Source organism: Cydia amplana, chromosome 20 (genome assembly GCF_948474715.1).
Source record: "Cydia amplana chromosome 20, ilCydAmpl1.1, whole genome shotgun sequence".
NCBI classification, from domain to species: domain Eukaryota; kingdom Metazoa; phylum Arthropoda; class Insecta; order Lepidoptera; family Tortricidae; genus Cydia; species Cydia amplana.
In genome coordinates this window covers 2475933-2503003 of record NC_086088.1, presented here as the reverse complement: position 1 = coordinate 2503003, position 27071 = coordinate 2475933, and the positions used below count along the sequence as shown (strand labels likewise).

Below are 27071 nucleotides of genomic sequence, written 5' to 3'. Positions count from 1 at the left end.
AATAATCGTTATGCTTGTTTGGTAAACAGGGTGAGTAATGTCGGCCCTGATGTATAAGTTCCGGGAAATGGATGAATCAAAACAGTGGTTTTGCTTCGCTAATACCTGGGAGTTGTGGGCGGAAATGTGAAAATAAATGAAAGCTAATAAATACACTAAACGTCTTTGTTCATGATTTGATATATAACTTGCCCTAGCTCCGAAGAGTAGGAAAAAATATAGCATAGATTGGACCTGGGGATCCAACCCTTTCCCCCCTTTTTGGGCGTAGGCACGGTGTGATCTCGTGCCTACCGATACCGGGCCAAATCAGCTTTGTTTGACCTTAGAAACAATCGAGCCAAGCGACATCGCCTGAGACAAAAGTGCATACTCACTGCATTCACTTAGCCTACGAATTCAATTTCCAAAAATTAAAACTTTTGAAAGGCATTATCTCGGAAACTATTCAATTTACAAAAGATAATTCAAGTGTCGTATTGTAGCGAGTTATCTTTTTGACAAAGTGCGTTCGGCCGTCGAGGTCACAAACTTGGATTATTAATTGGGCCAACATCATAAATAAGTCTGCAAAAAATCAGAACTACCGGATTTTATGCAAACGCTAAATCTCTAGTCTTCTTCTTCAACCTAGCGTTTTCCCGGCCTAGCGCCAGGGTCCGCTTTGATCTCTATCTGAATCTCTAGTAACTCACAAAATCCCCTCTTGGGGGGAGCCATTATAAAGGACCATCACGACTGACAATTATCGAAAATTGTCATTAAAATCGTCCGATCAAAGTGTCCAAGCCCGCCATTTCCAAACTAATATTATAGATTTGTCAAAATACAGTCTCATTTCAAACATAGACAGAAATAATCATAGAAGCAAGCAAGCAACTCCACAGAAGCAAGCGTGCAGTTTTTATCAGGCTCTTTAATTGTTAATAATTATTGAATTATCTAATGTAGCATGGTCAATACATATAATTTACTTCAAATTATTACCGCTAAAAGTGCCGGATTTGGAACCACTAGCTTACTTCTGCGAAATTCTTTCTAATGCTAAAAAAACTAACTATATTACTAGCACCCAAAAGAAAAGGATGAGTATAGTTTTGAGAAAAGACTTACAAATTGGTTTGAACAACCATAGTTTGACAGCGCCGGTGTCTGACGCTATCAATAAGCCATAAAGTTGAACAATATCGTCCCGTCCCTGGCGAACAATACGCTATTAGAAATTTATTGTTGTACTTTGGTCAAGGGAGACCTCACACACTTTACACATACGTAGCTACTCATGTGCTAAAAGGTATGCCAATCTCAAGAAGCTAATTTAAGAGCCAACAGGAGTGGTCATTTCTCCATACAAACGTACTCGACTGTTTCCTCCGTGGGTTTTGAAGCTAGAGCAATGATTTTTTCAACACAGATTAATATTGTCAATCTGTGTCGGACCGTTTTGATTTTTTTGATATTTTTGTTTTTTAAGGCGCTAGAGCCCTTCAAAAATGGCCAAAATGGCCTAATTGACTATGCCACAATGAGAGGCGTGCTATTCAAAACTGATATCAATTAGTCAAAAAAGCAAAACGGTCCGACACAGATAATGTCATTATCATTATGACTTCCAAATTTGGTTACGATTGGTTAAGTTTTGGAGGAGGAAACAGTCGAGTACGAAACCTCGATTTTTGAGATTTTTACGCAGGATTTTTCGCATTGTCCTTATCGCACTAGTTTTAAGAGCCGCTTCCGTTAGCGAGACGGGTATATTTACCTAAAATATTTAAATCTTAGCTCCTGTTGGCTCTTAAGCACTGTGATATCAAAATGATATCTATATCAGTCGCCCGTGCGTCTCGCTCGCGCCAATACATGTACGGACAAGTATGACCAAAATGCACGCGGGATTAACATCATTTAGATTTTATGTTGATGTCAGAATGTAACTTTGAAGTAGCCTCCCAACCAAGTCTCAATCGGTTGGCGACTCTGGTTCAAGAAGTAATATAGGTATATAAATTATGTTGGTTTAAGTGAGAAAAATAACAGGAGTTTTTTTATTGTATAAACAGGGTATGAACTTGATCAGTAGGGGTATTCGACAAGCGACGTTTGTCGTATCGTGTTTTCGTGTTGAACTCCCGTACCAAATGATATTATCCGCAGTTGATGAACATGCGATCCAATCAACTGTTGAATTGAAGTGGACGCGAAATCTGACAGTTGTACATCTCGAATAGGGGCCCGGGATTTGTTATGGATATGATCAAAGAGTAAAGTAAGTACAATGGGAACGATACCTTTAATTTTCACTGTCTCTCAACGGTTGATTTTAAAGTACCTAATAGGAGTAATAGGTTACCCGTAAGAGGGGCTCTCGTAAAAATCTAATTGTTTGATGTTTCTTGACGAGAAAACAACGCTATTTTCATTAACCACTTGTACGGGTACGGTCACAGATTTTAATTGCTAATTTGAGTTTCAAGTTAATTTGTTTGTTTAATACTTACGTATTTAGAGTCTGTGCGAAAAGAGAAGAGTCGTAGAACTTGGAGGATATAATCAAATGGAGACGCCATGTCTGTAATTTTCTGTACAAAACAGTCTGCCGATTTTTGCGGGGGAGGGGAACGTCAAATGTATGCGTAACGTAAAAATAGCCATGTCAGATAAACGTCAGACCATACATTGTGTATGACCGTCGGCCGCCTATTTTCGACAGAGGGGAAAGCCTGTAATGGCTACTCCGTTTAATTGTATCCTCCAAGTCGTAGAATGTATTGAATCCCATACATTTCACGACTCTTCTCTTTCCGCACAGACTATGCTATCAAATGTGCGTTTTCAACCAAAAGGTACCACATTGTAGGTTGTCGATAAGGTTGCTTACAAATTGAAGCTAATATGGAAATGGCGCCTTATTGACAACCGACAAATAAGTACTCTTTTGGTTGAGAATGGCACAAATGTCAGCCTTTGAACTTGCACTTACTTCCTTTTTAATCGCGTACCATTTACTGGATTTTATTTAAGGTTTTATTTCGTGTAGCAATGAGACGTCCCTAAAATAAAATAAAGGTTGCACATAACCTTCCGTTGAAGCAGACGGAATTAGAAATCAAATTGCGCAATTAAAGTACGAGGTAAATAAAACAATTATGGGCCAATAAAGTTTTTGATATTTACTTTTTATTTGTTCTTTTATTGCACAAATGAACAAACGGCGAACTTAATCCCAAAAGCCATTTACTAGAAAACTGTTATAGGGTCAAACAGGGGCTCGGAAAGGTAGGACTTGTTTTATTTTTAGTTATTTGCAAAACTATGTTTTACGTGATGAATGTGATGAAAGTCGGGATTTTATTGTATTTCGAGACACATTATTACGTGGTCATACCTCTGTTCCTCGGCCACACAATTTATAATATTTAAAACCTTCGCGTTTTGAACACATATTAACTCACATTTATAGACGGGTCTAACGCGAAATTTACACAATTTATTACCTATTCGATAAAATTAGGAACCGAAAGATACCATTTTTTCGTTTTGGATGTGAAAATTTTAACTATTACCTACTTAACTACTTCAAACTTAAACTTTGTACTCTTGGAATTTAACTTTAACTTTGACTTTGAACAGTTTGAACTTAAACTTTGAAGTCTTGGATTTTTACAATTCAACTTTTTTATTTTATTTTACTTAACTAATTCACAGTATATGACTCAACATCTTTTTTTATTATCGACCGGATCTAGCCATAAGTAATACGCAACTTATGAATCAAATTTTTCGCGATCGTTGTCGGGGACATTCCCTTTAGGTACCACAATGTTGTTACAGGCAATGTCTATCTCAGTACCTAGCTATACCTGAACGCCTACCTCGAACCACATACGACGTGTTGCCTCTCTGTTGCACTTGTAAATTCGTACGTAAGTGTGTCAGGGAGGCAACACGTCGAACGTGGTTCACGAGGGCCTACCCAGCCCATCGACACCCCATACTATGATAACTTAGGAACGTACTTGTTACCAACGTTGAGGCATAGTAAATAATCTTATCGAATTAAAATGACTGCTGTTGCATTTTGGTAACACATACCATACTTGCTTTCAAACATAGACGTATTATACCTACTTTTCTTTAGGTTGGTATGATCGGTAAAACGTCTACCGTCATTCTAAATTGTCGTGAAAGCGGTTATGTTACGTGTTTATTTTTGTGTTTAGACCAAATAACTTTAGCTTTTAGTTAAATGGGGGGCAAATCTTTAAGAAAATGTTAAGTTTGTGGGGTCAGGCGTGTAAGGAAACTTACTTCTGATATATTTTTAGCAAGATTTCCCCTTGATTCAAACAGGTCGGTAAACTGATGTTTTTGTGCGATATTTTCATTTTGAGTCGTTACCAGATACTAATTTAATTAGTTTGGAGTAGTTTTTATCGTTTACAATCCTTGATTAAAACGAAAACATTCTGTGAATAGATTCTTCTTGTAAAAAACTAGGTAACCTAAGACACGAATAGTGTGCGAACAACTTATCGATAATCCCTTTATTTCAGATATCGACTATGGGTAAAGGTAACAGGTAATGAGGATTTGGAATATTTACCTATACAAAGGCTGAATGAAACTCCAACCTCTGAATATCTACAAGTGAATGAGCCTGACAGCTTTTTCCCTTTGTGGGAAGTTGGAGTTCACAGCCTTCACAGGCAAGACTCAGTGTTTGCAGGAGTGCTCTAAAAGTAGATTGTAGCTTTAGTTACGTTCATAAGCGTATTGTAATATGCCTACGTAAATATAAAACTATTTGTATCTTATCTTTATTATGTAAAATAAAATTATTTTTATATTTTGCATTTATTTTATTAATCCACCTGATTTTCAATATTTACTTTTACAGTAGTACAGTACAACAGCACGTATCGCACATTTATCGATATCGATAAACAGTAGGTACCGGAAGTGTCGAGCCCTAGCGTTGTTTTTTTTGTGTTGGCAGTATTGACATGTATTTGGTGTGTTGGCACAATGTACGTTCTTAATTCGGTTTAAGGCTTGTTCGAGAGTGCCGACTCTTAAAACGTAGTGATTTAATACTCTTTGGGCCTACCGTGAACCGTTCACGGTAGGCCCTCTGTACCTACATATATGCATAATGCATAAAACCCTTTAGCTTTTAACAAAGCAAAGGCCCTACAACAACAAATAAGGTTTATACTTCCCCGCTTTGTCCGGCCCACTTCATACTGAGATTACTGTTGATCATTTCACGCTGGATTAAGACTTAAGACCGTCCTTTGTAAGGCTTCATTAAGTATTAAGGTCGTAAAGTTGGCTTCGTTTAGACTTATCCGTTATGGAAGTACCGCGAAAATCGAAGTTCGTTAATTTCGAGCAAATATCTCTGTCCCTCTAATTACGCCTTCATTGAAGTAAGAGAGAGAGCAGGCCCGTTTGCGAAGGTATATGTATTATATATGTGTTTATAAATCTAATTTCTGTTCAGTGGGGTCATATTTGAAGGCTCATTTAGACGGTGCGGGAACTCGTATGCGAGTGTCATTACATTGCGGTGTTTGATTGGTCGGCTGAATGGATGTAACCTAGCTCAATAGTCTGCAATGTAACTAAAATCGCATACGAGTTCGCGGGTCGTCTAAATGAGCCTTAAAGCATTATAATTTCCAATTGTAAATAAGAAGCCATTGTGTAGATACATACTGCGTAAATACTGCAAATGTAAATACTGAGCACTGAATACAAAGCCTATTTATTTTATAAAAAGCAAGTTACACGCTTTATTTTATTCATTAAACTGTTGTGAAAGCTTTCAACCTTTTAAATCATATGCAAATGAACGAACGAGATTTAAATGGAACGTTCACTGAAAACAAAATATACAGACCACTTAAAAAATCAATAAAATAATGAAAGAGAAAAAATAATGAGTTGTTTTTTGTTTGATGTCAACTACAAAGGTTTCAGGGAGACAAAAAGAGTTTATTTAAAACTCCCTCATTTGCCAGAGGCTTTATAAAAACTGGAAAATATTTAATTTATGAGAAAATTTACCTTCTTACGATACCTTTTTGGTTATTTGGTTAGAGTCTGTGCGGAAAGAGAGAGTCGTAAAAATGTATTTTAACCTCAGCAGCTCGAACAAGGGTACTTTGCTACTTAAAAACAGTGAGCAAAATCGCATTTTGCTCACTGAGTGAGACAAAATGAGCAAAATGCGATTTTGCTTACTGTTTTTAAGTAGCAAAGTACCCTTGTTCGAGCTGCTGAGGTGAAAACTTAATTGTTGGTATATCTTAAGAAAACATGAGTGATTAGAGGTAAGTGATAAAGAAGGAATACATTTTTCGGGTTCTCTAATATGTTCTCACTGCTGAGGTGAAAAGTTTTGTGAACTACACGAGATCAAAGTTATTTACATCTTGTGCGCTTTTGAGTCCCTTACTACGCTCAAGATTCTAAATCAGTATAGAATCTTTCGCTTGCACGGGACTCAAAATAAGCACTCGAAGAAATATCAAACTTTGATCTCTTGTTGTACAAATAACTATTTCACCTCAGCAGCTCGAACAAGGGTGAGACAAAATGACATTCAAGTGACCTTTATAGTCAAATGTCATTTCAACATGCGGGGTCTAATAAAAGTTCGAAATACTTGGGTTCTATTATCTCTGTCCCTTTCACACTGTTAGCAAAAAGAAACAGACAAAAAAAAGTTAAAACGACATTCAACGGTATATTCACGGTTTATAATAGACCCCCGAAATACTTCAGACCGCATCGTTCCAAACCACGTACGAGTATGAATTCTTAATAATTAATTAATACAAATAAAGTTTAAGACTTGATAAAAACTGATAAAATACTATATTTTAGGTATTTTATTGTACAATTAAAATAATGAACTCAAAAAATACACAGATCATCACGCAAAATTAATTATTTTACTTTTAAGAATTTCTACCATACTTGACAAATAGTACGTATCCGCAATTCGGACCGTATCTTATTTTACAAAAAAAAGTTGTCGATTGAAGTGTCAGTTAATTTCGTTATTTCTATATTATATTACTGGAATTTATTATTACGTTTTGTTTTTGTGTTCCATTGCGGTACCTAATTAAACTTAATTGTTTGTATTTGTTAAGAAAACATGAGTGCAAGTATTAAGTGATGAAGAAGGATTACATTTTTCAAGTTGTCTAATAGGTATGTTCTGGTCACTGCTCAGGTGAAAAATGTTGTGTACTACACGAGATCAAAGTTATTTACATCTCGTGCGCTTTTGAGTCCCTTACTACGCTCAAGATTCTAAATTAGATTCACTCGCTACGCTCGTGAATCTATTATAGAATCTTTCGCTTGCACGAGACTCAAAATAAGCACTCGAAGAAATATCAAACTTTGATCACTTGTTGTACAAATAACTATAGTCTCATTACAATTCAGGACTCTTCTCTTTCCGCACACTCTATGACTATGGTTTCGATGATGTTTGTTATCTTGATTTTAATTTGCACTTTTCCATTTTCATTGCACTTGAAGGCAGTTTGATCATGACCAGGTATTCCCTAATGCAGGATCCTGTAGCTAGTAGACTAGTTAAACACATTTCTCTTATAGGTACTTTCAGATCTAACCGAAGCCCTAAATACAGCACAATCGCAAGAGATCTAGACTAGTTAAACACATTTCTGTTAACCTTTCAGATCTAAACGAAGCCCTGAGCACGGCACAGTCGCAAGAGATCAGGATCCCCTTTGGCGTCGGAGTAGCGGGCGTGGCTGCTCAGACGAAACACCATATTAACATCAGAAACGCATACGCGGATCCCAGGTTTGTGTGAGAAATACACTTGCATACAGTCAGCAGCAGAAATTGCTAAGCGAGCGAGGTGTTCAAAATGATCTTGACCCGACTTTATTGTTAAGAGAATAAGAGCGCGTCAAGGTAATTTTGAACACGCCGCCCGCTTAGCAACTTCTGCTGCTGACTGTACATGGTTAAATGGGGTATTGTTGACGTTAAAAAATTGTTAACACTTTAAAATTTGTATCATACTCCTTTGTAATACGGCGAAAAATGTTAACATACGAGCATCTTTGACGTCAACGAGAATACTGGAGCAAAAGAAACACTCGCCGGGAATCCTCATTCTGTTTCTCTTACCTCGAGAAAAATAAACTATGTCCCTTACCCCACATGACCTCATATCTTTTTTGGCGTCAGAATAGCGGGCATAGATGCTCAGAGACGAAACATCATATCACTGTAACGAACTAAACAAACGCATACAAGGGGATCCCAAGGTATGCGCGACAAACATAGGACAATCGTGAGAAACCAGGATCCAGTTATAATCTTTTTTGTTGCGATATTCGCTAGGTGCACGACTGGTGCTGCCCTCATTTTGGCAGACTTTCTACGTTAAATCTTATGGAGTAAAATTAGTTCAAGCGGCTGCCGCTAGTACTAATGTCAGACATTCCATAAGATTGCCTGTGTTTGTGACGATCAGCGCCACATCCCCCTCCACCGACTGCGCACTTTGCCAATGAACACAATACAAATCCTCTTTATTGCACAACCTCAATAAAACATTTACAGAGAGACACGCATAATACATGAAGACAGAGGTAACAACAGGCGGTCTTATCACTAAAGAGCGATCTCTTCCAGACAACTTTTACCTTCATACTATTTTTAAATTTCAATGGAAACAAATATTGAGATAATCATAATGAATTCCAGGTTCAACAGTGAAATAGACGCCCGCACGGGTTACAAGACTGAGCTCATCCTTTGTATGCCAATCTGCAACTACGAGGGAGGAGTGGTCGGCGTCGCTCAAATTATTAACAAAACTGATGGTAAGTAAACTATAGGTACCTACTTGGTCAAGCAAATCTTGTCAGTAGAAAAGGCGGCAAATTTGAATAATCGCGGGTTAGCAACACACGTTTGAATTGTTCGAAAATCGCGTGTCATTTATATCTTATCTGTGGATCTATTTTGTTTACATTTCATCGTTTTTCGATGAACATTGCTGCTTTTTCTTCGTTTCCTAGGGATACATACTTTAGTTTGGTTTACATTGCTACTGACATATCCGGCATGGCAGACTAGAATTAACTATCAACAGCTAGCAAAAACAGCACCAGAACAGTGTACTCGTAAGTTAAAAAAGCAATTTACTAAGATGCGCGCCATATTTTGATTGGTACAGCTCGAAAAATCGCGACATTACCTTTAGAGGATATTGACGAATTGACGAAAAAATCCAAGCTCCCCCTCTCCTCTGGAATGGTCACATGACCCATTCGTGGCATTTGGAAGAAATTGAACGGGTCACGATGTATTGGTACGTTCCCCTACATGAGTGTGGCGCGTAGTGTCGGTGAAATTATGCCATACTTCTACTCTAAATTAGGCTCACTTGCCCCCTGGATGGACATGTCCCAACTGATGTTTAATTTATACGTTCCAGGCTCCAAAGAATTTTCCCCCCGCGACGTGGAAGTCTTCCGCCGCTACCTAACCTTCTGCGGCATCGGCATCCAGAACGCCCAGCTCTTCGAGTCCTCGGTCCTCGAGTACAAGAGGAACCAGATACTCCTGGCGCTGGCTAGGAGCATATTTGAGGAGCAGAGCAACTTGGAGTGTTTAGTGACGAAGATTATGACGGAAGCGAGGGATTTGCTGAAGTGTGACCGGTGCGCTGTCTTCATTTTGGATACGGACCATTGTGAATCTGTGAGTGTTTTGGTCATTTGATTTTCATATTATCTGTAATGCTTGTATATGCTGAAATAAATGAATGAAATATTAGGAGAGAGACCCTGGTAAAAGGTAGACCAATAATCTGGTCAAGATCACAGAGAACCGTTGAATCAGGGCAGAACAAGACCAAGAGAGTAAAAAAAGAGTGAAAGTAAATTCGTAAACGAAACGTAATCAAAAATCTAAAAAACAGCCTACTTAGGATTTTATCATATCTACCTACCTAACTACTAAGTGGTTATCCCATCTCACAAAAGAAGGTTGAAACAATTATCTTCGTCTTTTTCAGAGTCACTTGGAGCGTATAGTCCAAAGACCAGGTGGTGAACGCTCCACGACCCTCGCTCTCCCACCACCAGCACCCACCAGGTTCCACACACTCTTCGAGCTTGGAGCCAAGCAGTCCAGAACCACATTAACACCAAGACACGACTACCAGTCTACATTAGCCTGCATTGCTTTAGCGGTAAGAAGAACTAGATGTACCTACACTTCTAAACTATTCTTTTATGACACTGTTACCCACTGTTTAGAAGACAACGGTTTCACTCACTTGAATTTATAGTCGCTATTGGCGTCATGTTTCGGGCCCTTCGGGGGTCCTTCCTCAGGCTCGAGTGCTCGCGGCGACTGCAACTCGTGCACCGTTGTCGTCTAAACAGTTTAAAATATGTCTCACGAAACTAATATCGATTACTGTTACCCACGCTGAAACGTGCTCGAAGTGCGTCATAGGGAGTTGTGTGTCTAGTCAGTTTCTAAGCAATCCTTCTGTCTGTTAAGCATAGGTACTTTTCTACAAGAAAGTCTCACAATAAGTCTTTCCAGTAACCCGATATTCAGCAATTGGTACAATGTAGACCAAATGTTACAGTACCGTAAAATGGGGTGAGTAGGTGCAAAACTGACATTCAAACCTCGATAACATTTTATTTTTACATATGCAAACTGAATGGTGTACTGGGTGTATATAATAAGTGTTCCGGACGTTTGTATTTTAGTTTTTATTTTATTTTGGGTAGTTCCATTTCATAACTTTGACGATAAACAGGAAATCCCACCTCACCCCGTAGTCCCTCGTATTTGGGGTGAGTTGGGTTTTCATAAAAAGGTGATTTTGGAAGATTGTTGAATCGAATTTTTTTTTATTATGAGGATTACTATTAGCTAGCATTTTAAATTGGAACACATTATTTTTGTAGCAGTAGCCTTAAAACCCCATCTCACCCCCTTTCATCCCTTCTCTCCCCATTCATAACCCAACTCTCCCCATTCATAACCCAACTCTCCCCGCGAACCCTACTCACCCCATTTTACGGTATTCAAATTTCGGTTGCAGGTGGCTCAATCCAATAAAGCCTTAAATATCTCCGAAGTGTCAGACTGGAGGAAAGAGCACGGTATAGAGCTACAAGACCCAACGAATGACGACGCGAGGGATGTCAGGACGATGCTCTGTATGCCAATTGTGAATGCCAATAAAGACGTTATTGGCGTGGCACAACTTATCAACAAGGTATGTGAAGTTATAGCAAATGTTACAAGTGGATCAAACCAAAATAGCTCTAAACATCTCCGAGGTACAAACAGCCAAAGTATCTTTTTCAAGACTTCAAATATTATAGGCGTGTGCCTAAAATATTTGAAGATCTGATCCTGACCTAATAGCAATGAGGTGATACATCAAAACATAAATCTCCATTTCGATCCAGTCTCTTTAAGAAATCAAGATATTTATAAAAGAGACCCTGACAAAATGCCTCTTTTTTTAAGTTGGTTACCAGCCGTTTAAACTCACTTTTGATGTATATGTTTAAGGAAAACGGCTGTCAATTCACCGACGGCGATAAATCGATATTCGAGGCGTTCGCCATCTTTTGCGGTCTGGGCATCCACAACACGCAGATGTATGAAAACGCTTGCAAGCTGATGGCTAAACAAAAGGTAAACTACTTTGTAACCGGTTATTATGTTATACTTAGACTATCGGTATCTTGTGGTCACAGACAAGACATCCTCCAGACTGAGCATAGTAGTGCTTACCGCCTCTGCCACAAATATACGGTAGTTTTACTCCATTTTCGAGTCAAAGTGTCTTTGTGTGACGTCCGTGTCTTTGAACGGACCAATCACGGCACGGGACTCGCTCACCTCGTCCCCCGCACCCCAGTATTTTTGGCAGCATCGGTTTCATGAAATAATTGCTCTAAACTCCGTCTAGAGGATTCCTATAGTCTATGCTTGTGATTTACAAACACAGTATGTATAATATGTATAAACTCTTTATTGTACGAAACACAGAACACAAATATATGGCACAGGATAGGCAGTACAAAGGCGAACTTATCCCTTTAAGGGATTTCTTCCAGTTAAACTTCACTTACACTAGGTTACTAAAGATGATGATTTGTTCCAGGTTGCCTTGGAATGTCTGTCATACCACGCCACAGCTTCAACAGAAGACACCAGCAAGCTCTGTCAAGATATCATCCCCACTGCCGAAACCTACAATCTTTACAGCTTTCAGTTCCATGGTGAGAATTTCACTTGACTTAAATTTTTTGAAATAGAATACCTCGCGGACTAGTCTCTGAGACACCAGTTTTGATGATCTACCAACGTACCAACTGATCTACTGCAGCTTACCTGATTATAGATAAAGGATAAGATAAAAGATAGTTTATTCAAGTAGGCATAATTACAATGCGCTTATGAACGTCAAATAAAGTTACACCGGCTCCAACCCTACACCTCTGCCCCGAGAAGATTTAAATCCCCCCTCAATTGGAGGAGGGTATCCCAATATAATATATAGCGAATCCTTTCTTTACTCCCTCTTCGCTCTGGTGTGTGAGAGACATAGCACTATGTACGTATATGGCGATGTCTCACTCACACCGGAGCGGCGTGTTGATCCGCTTCTAATGTGAAATATGTGTTTTAACGTCGCCTTTTTGTTATTTTCAGACTTCGACCTTTCTGACGAAGACACCTGTAGAGCGACGCTCAGAATGTTCCTCCAGTGCAACTTGGTTGAGAAGTTCCACATACCTTATGACGTAAGCACAAAAAACGACTGTACTGTAGGTATTTCTAGGGTGTTTTTAAGCTTTTCAACGCGTTAAATAGATAGTTGAAGCTGTTACAATAGCTATCAGCAAGTACAGTCGACGTCAAAGATATATTTACATTATTGCACCTTACTTCCATTGTAATAAGGCGACAAAATGTAAACATCTCTTCTCGTCATATCTTTGACGACCGGTCTGGCCTAGTGGGTAGTGACCCTGCCTGTGAACTGTGAAGCCGCGGCCCTGGGTTCGAATCCCGGTAAGGGCATTTATTTGTGTGACGAGCACCGGTATTTGTTCCTGAGTCTTGGTTGTTTTCTATGTATTTTAAGTATTTGTATATTATATATATCGTTGTCTGAGTACCCACAACATAAACTTTCTTGAGCTTACCGTGGGGCTTAGTCAGTTTGTGTTAAAATTATTTATTTATCTCTTTGACGTCGATTTTACAACCTTTACGAATTTGACTCCCAACCATAAATTCGAATACTAATATTTATTATCTGTTTTAGTTACTTTCTAATGCATTGATTGTTATGATGATATTTTTACACGACTGCCCAAACAAAAAGAGTGTATTGTTTTCAGCGTTCATGTTTGTATGTATATATTTAAGTATTTATGTGAGTTTCTTTATTTCCAGGTTTTATGTCGTTGGATACTAAGTGTCAAAAAGAACTATAGACCAGTAAAATACCATAACTGGCGACACGCCCTAAATGTAGCACAAACTATGTTTGCGATGCTGAAGACCGGCAAGATGGAGCGATTCATGTCGGACCTAGAAATCTTAGGTAAGGTTAAACTCTATTATATAATGCGTCTATATCATACATGAAGTAGGTATCACAAAATATAAAACATTTTTTAATAGCCTGTTATAGTGTCATACTGCTGGGACAAATCAGATTTAGAAAAAAAAGTACAGGAACAACTGAAACAAATTGAGTTACTGAAAAAGTTGTTAACTCAAAAAGCACAAACCAAAAAATATACACCTAAAAAGACACCCTCAAAGTCATCTAGTTTCTTGAAAAAAAACACAGCAATTTTTCTTGACAGCGATGATGACTCTCTTCCATCCCCAAATCATAAAAATATACAAAGCAGTCCTAAATCTGTATATGTCGAAGCTGCTTTACATAATGACCAATCAAATGCTAACAACATGGAAACAAATTTTAATACAAATGATACTGAAACGGAGATAGAAAACAAAAATAACGAAAACTTTACACCTAATTCAACTAACTCTGGATCACCACACTCAAAATCCAAAATTTGTATTGTTAGTAGTGACTTTAAAAATGATGTATTAAAAATAGCTAGAAACAAACTTTCGTATGAAGCAGAAATTTGCCACTACCTACTTCCTCATCGTGGAGCAGCAGGACTGGTTGAAAATATATCAGAGAAGACAGCCGATCTCTCAAAGACCGACTTTTGTATCATCCTCATCGGAGAGGAAGACTTTCTTACAACGAACAACTACCTTGAAGTGATAGTTCAAGTACGAGAAGCATTGCAGGGTATACAAAACACTAATGTCATACTGTGTGTCCCAACATATAAGTTGAGAAATTCTAGTACATTGTTTAACTGGAGAGTGGAAACGTTTAACAACTTGTTGCGGCTTGATGTTGACACACACAATTATGCATATTTAGTTGATTCTAATCTCACATTAACCTATGATTATAATATGTTTTCTAACATTAATGGATGTCTAAATAAGAATGGAATGCGAAATATATTTGACCAAATTGTACAAACAATGACATATATTGACCAATTTATGATATTGGATGATTCTGATATGACTGGTGACGATGTGGATGATCCTATGAACACGCAAGCTGATTTAACATTTTTTCGATCTTAATGTAAAAAATAAAACTGACGTTTACCATAATACTAGCAGACATAATTCAGTTATGAAAAAGAAACTTATTTCCGTCACGTCACCAGTAAGAAATAACAACTTATCAATTTTAAACCAAAACATAGGGGGATTATCCAGTAAACTCGATTTGTTAGATCTAACCTTAAAAGACTTAAGCGATAAGGGAAAACCTTTTGATATAATATGTTTAAGTGAAACTTTTATTAAAATTGGTTCCGAGAAGAATATTAAGCTCTCAGATTACAAATTAGCATCTACATATAGCCGCGAGAAAAGCAGGGGGGGTACATGTATTTTAATCAAGAAATACTTGGAATTTAAGCCTCTACAATTTGTTTCGAAGCTAGCTACCATATATTTCTTCGAGTCATGTGGTATAGAGTTGATTGGCCTGGGCCTTATTATTATCAATATTTATAGGATACCAGATCAAAAGAAGGCATACGTGGGTATTTTCCTCCGAAAACTTGAAATACTACTTGATCACTTAATTACTAATTTTAAAAATAAAAAGATAATAATTTGTGGCGATTGGAATGTTGATATTCTAAAGCCAAACAACGTTACAAAGGATCTACTGGCAGTTTTAAATAATTATGGTTTTGATGCTCATGTTAAAGTTCCAACTAGGCTCAACTCTTGCATCGATCAAATTGCAAGTAATATAAAGAAGGTGTCTGTGAACATACATCATCTTGGACTTTCTGACCATGAGACTGCTCAGTCAATAACACTGCAAACTATTAAACGACAAAAGACTTACACTACTTGGTTTGAATATAAGCACGACTACAGCTTACATAATATACATAAATTTTACAAATGTATCTCGGCTCTTTCCTTTTCTGAAGTCACTAGTTCAAATGATTCAAAAGAGGCATTTCAGCAATTTTATGATCTTATATGTCTATTTTATGGTTTATGTTTTCCAATTGTAAAGGTAAAAATAAATAACAGGACGAGCAGAATGAATTGGCGAACCAAAGGCTTAAAAAAATCATGTGCAAGGAAAAGGACACTATACTTTAATTATATCAGAAACAAATTAAATAAACAATCTAACAAAATAAAATACAAAAAATATAATAGCGTATTGAAAAGGTGTATATTGAATGCCCAAAAAATTCAAAATGCCAGATACCTACAGAATAGTAAAAACAAGTGCAAAGCCACTTGGAATGTCATTTCGTCTACCGTAAATAAAAACTGTATGGAGAACAATATAGATATCATCGGACACAACAATAATATTCACTCTAATCCTGTTGAAATCTGTAACATTTTTAACAATCACTTCATAGGTTCCCAAATAGCACTACACTCTTCACCAAGCAATCAGTCTTGTGGATCTGCCTTAATTGACGCAAATCCTAACACTATTTTCTTAAAACCAGTAGATGAAAATGAAATTTATAAGATAATTATGTCATTGAATAATTGTAAATCTAGTGGCTATGATAATATTAATACAAAAATGCTTAAGTTATGTGCCTCTTATCTATGTGTTCCTCTTGCCCATGTAATAAATCTTTCATTTATAGAAGGTACCTTTCCACAAGAATTAAAAATCTGTGTTGTCAAACCATTATACAAAAAAGGAGACAAGCAGGATTATAATAACTATAGGCCTATCACCTTAATCCCAATTATTTCAAAAATACTGGAAAAGGCATTTCACTGTAGACTGAATGACTTTTTAACAAAATATAATATTCTTTGCCCTGAACAATTTGGTTTCCGCAAGGGCAAATCGACATCTCTGGCTTGTTTTGACTTAGTTAAGTTTATTGCTGAGTGTATCAACGAGAGCGTCCCCGTCATGTCCATCTTTATGGACATGACAAAAGCGTTTGATTTTGTTAATCATTCTAGACTTCTACACAAGCTGGAATTGTATGGTGTGAGAGGAATAGCACTTAACTGGATCAAAGGTTACTTGGAAAACAGAAGGCAATGCACAGAAATTAGCCAAATAAAAGAAACAGGACATACAATACTAAAGCAATCATATAGGTCACATTTCAAAACTGTTAATAAAGGTATTCCCCAAGGCAGTATTCTTGGGCCTTTGCTATTCGTTCTCTACATTAATGATCTGCCGAAAGCCACTTCGAATAAAAGTATAATGTTTGCTGACGATACAACTTTAATAATCAAATGTAATAACAAAATTTATTATGAACGTGACATAAATAATTCATTAAAGGACATTATTACCTGGATGCAAGTAAATGAACTACAAATAAATATTAGTAAAACTAAATGTATGCAATTTTCTTCATACAACTCAAGCGACATTTATATACGTTTAATCAATAATAATGAAGAAGTCGAGGAAGTTGACACATTTAAATTTTTAGGAATAACCATAGACAATCACTTGAATTGGAAGGAGCATATTGAGCAAGTTTGTAAAAACCTTGATAGATTCGTTTTTGCACTAAAAAGATTACGAAGTACTGTATCATCTGAAGCAGCACTTACAGCCTATCATGGATATATATCGTCTGTCCTACTTTATGGACTGATATTGTGGGGCAATTCGGTAGATGTGGATAGAGTCTTCAAAATCCAGAAAAAGTGTGTCAGGGCTATTTGCAATGCACAATTTGACGACTGTTGCGTCCCACTATTTAAAAAATTGCATGTCTTACCCTTGCCATGCCTCTATATACGCGAAGTAAGTGTATTTGTCACCTCAAGCCCACATTACTTTAAAACCAGGACTCAAATCATGGAAAGAAGGACAAGAGTGAGAGTATTAAATGGACTAGTTAAACCGCTTGGAAAAAAAATTATTTACAGACGAAATGCTTTTAACATGTGCATCGAAATTTATAACCGCATACCCGAAGAAATAAGGTCACTACAGGGACCTCTCTTTAGGCGTGTACTGACAAATTGGTTATTGGACAAATGTTATTATAGTGTTAAGGAATTTATTGAATGTAATGGGACTGTTATATAATTTGTACTGTTTAATGTTAATTATTATTATTATTTACTATTCTGATATTATTTTATGCTTATCTAATGAATTTTGATTATATTGAATTTAAAATGTCCTGAATTATGTGTTAGGTATTTATGTATTTTAATATTTGCATGCCTGTATGTGGGCCGAATACACTGAACAAAGAAAAACTGTATTACCAACTAATCAAAAACTGTATTCTGGCAAATAAATGATTTGATTGATTGATTGATTGATTGATTGATTGGGCAAAGGCCTCTCCCTTTCCCCTTGATTTCCACTACTCCCGTTGTAGAGTTTTTCCGGCCAGTTATGAATTAAGGTGTCTAAGTCGTCCCGCCATCTCCGTCTGGGCCTGCCACGTCCACGCTAGAATTCGGTTACCCTGATCACTGGGTTTCTGCTTAGTAATTGGGTTTTTTCGGTAGGTATTATCTCGTCTCACTTAATAGATTAAAAAGTACTCAAATACAGACTCGAGTCCGCATTTGGCATACTAATCCCAAGTTTTTTATATAAAAGCAACTGTCATCTGAGTTTCTTCAGAAAGAAAAACTAGACCTCAACCATTTTCTGCCGATGTTAATTTTTAACGAAGAGCAAGACTCTGCTATTTTCTCGATTCTACAGAAAATATAATGTTCTATTTAAGGAAAATAATGTTTAGAGTCAGACCAAGAAACGTCTGCAAAGATTTTGATAGCACACGCAGTGCAAGTGTTAATTTAAACGCCAAACTTCTATGAAATTATGACGTATAAATATAAGTAACACTTGCACTGCGTATGCTATCAAAAAAATTTCTTGGTCTAACTCTAGCTATTTCTCGTCCTATTTCAGGTTTACTAGTAGCTTGCCTATGCCACGACCTGGATCATCGAGGGACGAACAACGCGTTTCAAACGAAGACCGAAAGTCCTCTGGCCATCTTGTATTCGACATCGACTATGGAGCACCACCACTTCGACCAGTGCGTCATGATTTTGAATAGTGAAAGCAATAATATATTTCAGGTAAGTTTTCTTTCTGAGGGGCTACCGCGAAAACCGAATTTCGCAAATTGCGGGGATCTTTCTCTTTTACTCCAATGAAGGCGTGATTAGAATGACAGAGAAAAATGCCCGCAATTTGAGAACTTCGATTTTCACGGTTATATATAGCCCTGTTCGCTTGCCGCGATTTAACTTTTCAACCTCATTCAACTTAAATAAGCTAAACTAGTATCACACTTTATTTTACTGGCAAAGATCGAAATCGGTCAACTTGACAAATCGGGACAAAAACCGGTTTTTATAATTCAATTAAGGTCTTTTTAGGGTTTCGTAGTCACCTAAGTAGAAACCGTTATAGTTTCGCCACGTCTATCTGACCGAGGCTTTGCTCCTTGATCGTTAGTGCTAGAAAGCTGCAATTAAAAGTAAGGTAAAATAATATTTAAAAAAAAATTGTTCTTTTTAGGGTTCCGTAGCCAAATGGCAAAAAACGGAACCCTTATAGATTCGTCATGTCTGTCTGTCTGTCCGTCTGTCCGTCTGTCCGTCTGTCTGTCCGTCCGTATGTCACAGCCACTTTTCTCCGAAACTATAAGAACTATACTGTTGAAACTTGGTAAGTAGATGTATTCTGTGAACCGCATTAAGATTTTCACACAAAAATAGAAAAAAAACAATAAATTTTTGGGGTTCCCCATACTTCGAACTGAAACTCAAAATTTTTTTTTTCATCAAACCCATACGTGTGGGGTATCTATGGATAGGTCTTCAAAAATGATATTGAGGTTTCTAATATCATTTTTTTCTAAACTGAATAGTTTGCGCGAGAGACACTTCCAAAGTGGTAAAATGTGTGTCCCCCCCCCCTAACTTCTAAAATAAGAGAATGATAAAACTAAAAAAAATATATGATGTACATTACCATGTAAACTTCCACCGAAAATTGGTTTGAACGAGATCTAGCAAGTAGTTTTTTTTAATACGTCATAAATCGCCTAAATACGGAACCCTTCATGGGCGAGTCCGACTCGCACTTGGCCGCTTTTTAGGGTTCCGTAGCCAAATGGCAAAAAACGGAACCCTTATAGATTCGTCATGTCTGTCTGTCTGTCTGTCTGTCTGTCTGTCCGTCTGTCCGTCTGTCCGTCTGTCCGTCTGTCTGTCCGTCCGTATGTCACAGCCACTTTTCTCCGAAACTATAAGAACTATACTGTTGAAACTTGGTAAGTAGATGTATTCTGTGAACCACATTAAGATTTTTACACAAAAATAGAAAAAAAACAATAAATTTTTGGGGTTCCCCATACTTCGAACTGAAACTCAAAAAAATTTTTTACCATCAAACCCATACGTGTGGGGTATCTATGGATAGGTCTTCAAAAATGATATTGAGGTTTCTAATATCATTTTTTTCTAAACTGAATAGTTTGCGCGAGAGACACTTCCAAAGTGGTAAAATGTGTGTCCCCCCCCCTGTAACTTCTAAAATAAGAGAATGATAAAACTAAAAAAAATATATGATGTACATTACCATGTAAACTTCCACTAAAAATTGGTTTGAACGAGATCTAGTAAGTAGTTTTTTTTTTATACGTCATAAATCGCCTAAATACGGAACCCTTCATGGGCGAGTCCGACTCGCACTTGGCCGCTTTTTTCTTTGTCCCAATAGTGGTGGGTATCGTTGGATATGTCTTTCAAAACGAATAAGGCTCTCCAAACCTCAAGAAAACCTCAGAAATAGGGTTGAGTTTTAAAAACTACCTACAATCAGTATTTAAATATGAATCTTTAAATTACAGGCTCTCTCCCCGTGCGACTATAAAGATGTAATGCGAGTGGTAGAAACGGCCATACTTTCAACAGACCTGGCGATGTATTTCAAGAAGAAGTCCAAGTTCCTAGAGCTGGTCGACAATGGGGAGTTCGACTGGCAGAGTCAGGAGAAAAAAGAGTGTAAGTTATTAACCAGTTTCATGACATCAGAAATAGGGTATTTTCCTACTAGTCAAATCAGCTTCTTTTTAGGGTTCCGTACCGGGAACGTAAAAACGGGACCCTATTACTAAGACTCCGCTGTCCGTCCGTCCGTCCGTCTGTCACCAGGCTGTACCTATCTCACGAACCGTGATAGCTAGACAGTTGAAATTTTCACAGATGATGTATTTCTGTTGCCGCTATAACAACAAATACTAAAAACAGAATAAAATAAAGATTTAAGTGGGGCTCCCATACAACAAACGTGATTTTTGACCGAAGTTAAGCAACGTCGGGCGGGGTCAGTACTTGGATGGGTGACCGTTTTTTTTGCTTGTTTTGCTCTATTTTTTGTTGATGGTGCGGAACCCTCCGTGCGCGAGTCCGACTCGCACTTGGCCGGTTTTTTTAGAACTGTCAAATAGAAATCACGATTTGCTAATGTGGAATTTAGGATATATGAAACATTACACAGTTACGGCACGGTCAACTCACCTACTTTTTTATATTTCTATCAGATTTATTAAATAGAACTTATGTTTAAAAATAACTGCTATCTATGTTTTTCTAGTAATTATCTGATGCTTTATTTCATGCATGGTGTGAAATAAATACTATTATATACAGTCAAATACCCTATTGTAAGGACGGATACGTATCGAAAAACCGGTTAGCTTTCTCAACGTATATTGGTTCGAATATTTCGAACAAGCTAATCGAAAAGTAAACTTTGTACTTTCGTACTTATTCATTCCGATGAACTTGTGTCCCCTTTTCCCCGTGAGAATGGAGACGAAATTAATAAATATTGTGAAGAAAGAATATGGATATGACGTTACAAGAATTTAGGATGAGATAAGTTGTCTGCTTGTTTGTGCAAACAAACGCCAGTTCTCAAGTATCACCAAAACTAGTCTAAACGATTGATCGATAAATATGTGATACACCTGCGATGGTTCTCCCATAATTTTTAACTCAACAGATGGCGCTGTTATAAATTTGTCTTCTCGACCCCGAGGAAGGTTTTGTCGGGGGTTTTTAAATTTAAATTAGTGCTCGCTGACCGTATTGTTTCTTTATGGTTGTTATTAATATCGTTATTACATGTTCCAGTACTCTGCGGCATGATGATGACAGCCTGCGACGTGTCAGCCATCGCCAAGCCTTGGGAAGTCCAGCATAAAGTCGCCAAGCTGGTCGCTGACGAGTTCTTCGACCAGGGGGATTTGGAGAAGCTACAGCTCAACCAGCAGCCCATTGCTATGATGGACAGGTATTTGACCTTCTATATAGAATTATAACCATCGCCAAGCCTTGGAAAGTCCAGGTCGCCAAGCTGGTCGCTGACGAGTTCTTCGACCAGGGGGATTTGGAGAAGTTACAGCTCAACCAGCAGCCCATTGCTATGATGGACAGGTATTTGACCTTCTATATAGAAGTATAACCATCGCCAAGCCTTGGGAGGTGCAGCATAAGGTCGCCAAGCTGGTCGCTGACGAGTTCTTCGACCAGGGGGATTTGGAGAAGTTACAGCTCAACCAGCAGCCCATTGCTATGATGGACAGGTACTTGACCTTCTATATAGAAGTATAACCATTGCCAAGCCTTGTAGGTGCAGCATAAGGTCGCCAAGCTGGTCGCTGACGAGTTCTTCGACCAGGGGGATTTGGAGAAGTTACAGCTCAACCAGCAGCCCATTGCTATGATGGACAGGTACGTACTTAAATGTCTACATAGAACAAAGAACAACAGACATGGACAAAGAATACAGGGATACTGCTTCGCTAAGAGGGAGCTCTAACTTCATGTCACGCCGATGTCGCACGCACATACTCACTGCATTTGAGTCAATGACCTCTCGGCTCTTGAATTGTGAATGTGTGCATGCAAACGTAAATGTGAGAAAAATGTCGCAGCAGATTATTTTGTTTTTATGTTTTTAACCCAGTCACTATGTCTACTGGCATACCAATATTCAATGTGAGAAAAATGTCGCAGCAGATTATTTTATTTTTATATGCATTGAACTATTATTACTAACGTATAGAACTGGCACAGAGAATCAGTATTTTGCGTCATGAGTTGCTGCCGTATTGGTCTCGGAGCGTGAATCTCTCGACCTAAACGCGTAAGTGCCCTGAATTTTACGGCGCTTACGACGTATTGGTCGCGTCGTACAGGTTGTGATTGCGACAATTTCATTGTTTGGTGTGAGGTCTCTATAGTAATATTAATTAACGCAATGATTAAATGTTACTTTTTTAGTTTACTAAAACTATCAACATTCCTAATATATTTTCCAGAGAAAAGAAAGACGAGCTGCCCCAAATGCAAGTAGGCTTCATCGACATGATCTGCCTGCCGCTATACAGGGTGCTCTCAGACACGTTCCCCTGGATCCAGCCCCTGTACACAGGCACCCTGGACAACAGGAACCGGTGGCAGGACCTCGCGGAGAAGGTGGAGATGGGGCTCACGTGGATCGACCATGACACTATTGATAAGCCAATTGAGGAGTTTACTGGTAGGTCTTAAATGAAATAGATGTTCTCTGTACAGTCAACAACAAGTAGATGGTGACGGACATAGCAGCCGAATATATCGTAGCAAAGTAGAAATAAGGATGTCTTCCGATATACAACGTGTTACATCAGCCACTGAAAGTGAAACTGAAGGTCATACTGAGCAACTTTTACTATGGGAACAACCCCGAAATTGCGATAAGAAAATTGACACTCCCATACAAGATACCAAAATCAGCCAGACAAAATGTATGGAAGAGTCATTTTTTTTTGGCAATTTCGAGGTTGGTACCCATAGTAAAAGTTGCTCAGTATGACCTATATAACGTGTACCCATCCCACTTTCAGTGGCTGGTGTAACACCCTGTATATTTACTTTGTTTACTTACTTTGTTTGTTACTATTTAATCTAACACTGATTTAAACTGATTTGATTTTGACTGATTTATTTACGCGATTAAGTCCCGTTGTATAATTTAATACTATTTAATCTATTTGTTTATCTATTGTTAGATTTTAATCCATGTCTTACCCGTTAAAAATAGCCAGATTTCGAACCTACAACCTCCGTCTTGAATGTAGTTACACCTTAGTACAGTCACCTGCAATAATATGTTACTCTTCGAAGGCCGCAAAAATATGTGACCCACTCTTATGGCTCTACAAATAAGATCGTGTCAGATATTTTTGCAGCCTTCGGTGTGTAACATATTATTGCAGGTACCTACCACTAAGCTACCAACGCTCTGTTCCGATCTAATGACATTTATAAAATAAGAAGTTTCAAATAAAATATTGAAATTGTAAACTGGGATTATAAAATTCACCTTTAAGGCCCACTTGAACCATTCCACTAACCCGGGGTTAACCAGTTAAACCTGGAGTTACCATGGTTACCAGTACAATTTGACACTGGGTTAACGGTTTAACCGCTTAACTCCGGGTTAGTGGGATGGTGCAAGTGGGCCTAAGAGTTGAACTAGTGTAGGGAAGCCTCTATAAAAATTAAGAATGAAAAAAAAAAGTTGAACCACAGACAAGACATCCTCTAGACTGAGCATAGTAGGGTAGCGTTACTATGCTCAGTCTCATACGGTAGTTTTACTCCATCTTCGAGTCAATCCCGTGCCGTGATTGGTCCGTGTCTTTGAACGGACCAATCACGGCACGGAATTCGCTCACCTCGTCCCCCCGCACCCCCGTATTTTTGGCAGCATCGGTTTCATGAAATAATTGCTCTAAACTCAGTCTAGAGGATTCCTAGTCTATGAGTTGAACTAAGCTAGTCCTGAAGAGATTTGGCAATAACAAAATGTGTAAGGCCCACTTGCACCATGCCACTAACCCGGGGTTAAACGGTTAAACCGTTAACCCAGTCTCAAACTGTACTAGTAACCATGGTAGGAGGTTTAACCGGTTAACCCCGGGTTAGTGGAATGATGCCAGTGGGCCTAAGTGTCCGTATCCACCTCTTAATTTCCATCCATAAAAATGGGTCGTTACGTGGATAGGCTAGGCTCTCCCAAAATTATTTGACTTTTTGACACAACTTTCCTTTACTTTTCAGCATCAAGCGAGCCAATCAAAGACGTGGAATTTACAGTGACCACGTTAAACTGCGCTAAGACCGCTGCCGAAACGTCCCTGGCGCTGGCCAAACCTATAAAGACCCCCTTCCACTCGTTAAGGAGGGGGAAGAGTGGGACTTTTACGTCTAGGTCGGCGAGGAGCAAACTAACTAGGTTAGTTATATTACAGAAGTCGAATAGTAGTAGGTTTTCATGAGAGCGTTTAGTCCCCCTAATCTCTTTAGATATATTTTATTTTTGTTTGTCTGGCAGAGGTATCTAACTAGGTACTACTAAACAACCAGAAATATTAAAATATACAAATATAACTAGGTTAGCTATATTACAGAAGTCGAATAGTAGTAGGTTTTCATGAGAGCGTTTAGTCCCCCTAATCTCTTTAGATATATTTTATTTTTGTTTGTCTGGCAGAGGTATCTAACTAGGTAGGTACTACTAAACAACCAGAAATATTAAAATATACAGATGTTATATTTTCGTCAAAAATTGTATCCCCACTTTGGTAATATGCAGTTTGCTGAAATGAGTATTAAGAAATATACCTATAACAGATTGTAACTGCGCTTACGCCATATTTTTTTTGACTATTCATATATTTACGTTTCGGACTTATTATAGGCATTATCGCTTTAATATATTAAGATCTGGGAGACCGAGCTTTGCTCGGAAAACATATAAAAACTCAAAAATGCGCGTTTTCCCAGAGATAAGACCTAGCTAGATCGATTTTTCGCTTCCGAAAATCCCCATATATCAAATGTCCGTTTCCGAGATCCCCGAAATATATATATAAATAAATAAATATACAAGAATTGCTCGTTTAAAGGTATAAGATAATTAATGTACCTATACCAAATGTTATATTGTTGCCTGGGACACTGGAGGCTTTGGTCACTTTTTCTTAGTACATATATTTAAGTTTGTTGTATTCTTTCCAACGGCGTTTATATCATGTTTGAAACATTTAGCCATACGGCAAATATATTATACCTAACAAAATCAATACCGGTGTTAATTCAAATCCCTTTCGAGCGCATATTTTTATTATGATCTCGTTCAATATTTTCTGTTATTGACTTACCTCAAACAGTTGTAAAATCAAAGTGAAACCAAAGCCTCTTGCAGATCAATGTACGCGGCGCCCAGCTACCGGGAGGAGAGAGAGAGGTCAAGCATAAAGAGGCCGGAGAGCCAGCCGCCGGTGCCAGAAGAGCCGGAGCAGACTAGCAAAATTAAACATAAAGGCCGCCTGTGCCATATGTTGTGACGTTTAAGTTTTAACTGGTAAGTCTACGTCAATAGCTACAAATATTATAAAGAGCCAGCCGCCGGTGCCAGAAGAGCCGGAGCAGACTAGCAAGATTAAACATAAAGGCCGCCTGTGCCATATGTTGTGACGTTTAAGTTTTAACTGGTAAGTCTACAACGTCAATAGCTACAAATATTATAAAGAGCCAGCCGCCGGTGCCAGAAGAGCCGGAGCAGACTAGCAAGATTAAACATAAAGGCCGTCTGTGCCATATGTTGTGACGTTTAAGTTTTAACTGGTAAGTCTGTCATATCAATCCCTACAAGTATTATCAATCAGTTACCATTGGGTGGAGACGTCAAGCATAAAGATGCCGGAGAGCCATGCGCCGGTGCCGGAAGAACCGGAGCAGACTAGCAAGATTAAACATAAAGGCCGCCTGTGCCATATGTTGTGACGTTTAAGTTTTAACTGGTAAGTCTACAACGTCATAGTTACAATTATTATAAAGAACCAGCCGCCAGTGCCAGAAGAGCCGGAGCAGACTAGCAAGATTAAACATAAATGCCGCCTGTGCCATATGTTGTGACGTTTAAGTTTTAACTGGTAAGTCTACAGCGTCAATAGTCACAAATATTATAAAGAGCCAGCCGCCGGTGCCAGAAGAGCCGGAGCAGACTAGCAAGATTAAACATAAAGGCCGCCTGTGCCATATGTTGTGACGTTTTAACTGGTAAGTCTACAACGTCATAGTTACAATTATTATAAAGAGCCAGCCGCCAGTGCCAGAAGAGCCGGAGTAGACTAATAAGATTAAGCATAATGCGCGCTTGTGCCATATGTTGTGACGCTTAAGTTTTAACTGCTAAGTCAATCCCTACAAGTACCTATTATCAATCAGTTAGCATCAGAGGGAAACGTCAAGCATAAAGCCAAGAGACAATCGCCGGTTCAAGAGCCAGAGCAGACAAGCTAGACTAAGCTTAGGGGCCATTT

At 38.2% G+C, this 27071-nt stretch overlaps 1 protein-coding gene across 1 annotated transcript in view; it reads left to right on the top strand.

Moving 5' to 3' along the window:
• The window catches only part of LOC134657536 (cGMP-specific 3',5'-cyclic phosphodiesterase-like), a 157163-nt gene extending 130902 nt beyond the window's left edge, over positions 1-26261 (top strand). The window contains exons 5-19 of the mRNA XM_063513112.1: positions 7725-7851; positions 8767-8885; positions 9503-9768; positions 10085-10261; positions 11135-11311; positions 11614-11739; positions 12212-12329; positions 12763-12854; positions 13513-13663; positions 18587-18759; positions 20541-20694; positions 21829-21988; positions 23019-23239; positions 24805-24979; positions 25952-26261. Coding sequence (XP_063369182.1) covers positions 7725-7851; positions 8767-8885; positions 9503-9768; positions 10085-10261; positions 11135-11311; positions 11614-11739; positions 12212-12329; positions 12763-12854; positions 13513-13663; positions 18587-18759; positions 20541-20694; positions 21829-21988; positions 23019-23239; positions 24805-24979; positions 25952-26093 — 2378 coding nt within the window. The 3' untranslated portion in view covers positions 26094-26261. The remainder of the gene's footprint in view (positions 1-7724; positions 7852-8766; positions 8886-9502; positions 9769-10084; positions 10262-11134; positions 11312-11613; positions 11740-12211; positions 12330-12762; positions 12855-13512; positions 13664-18586; positions 18760-20540; positions 20695-21828; positions 21989-23018; positions 23240-24804; positions 24980-25951) is intronic.
• Positions 26262-27071: the final 810 nt, after the last annotated feature.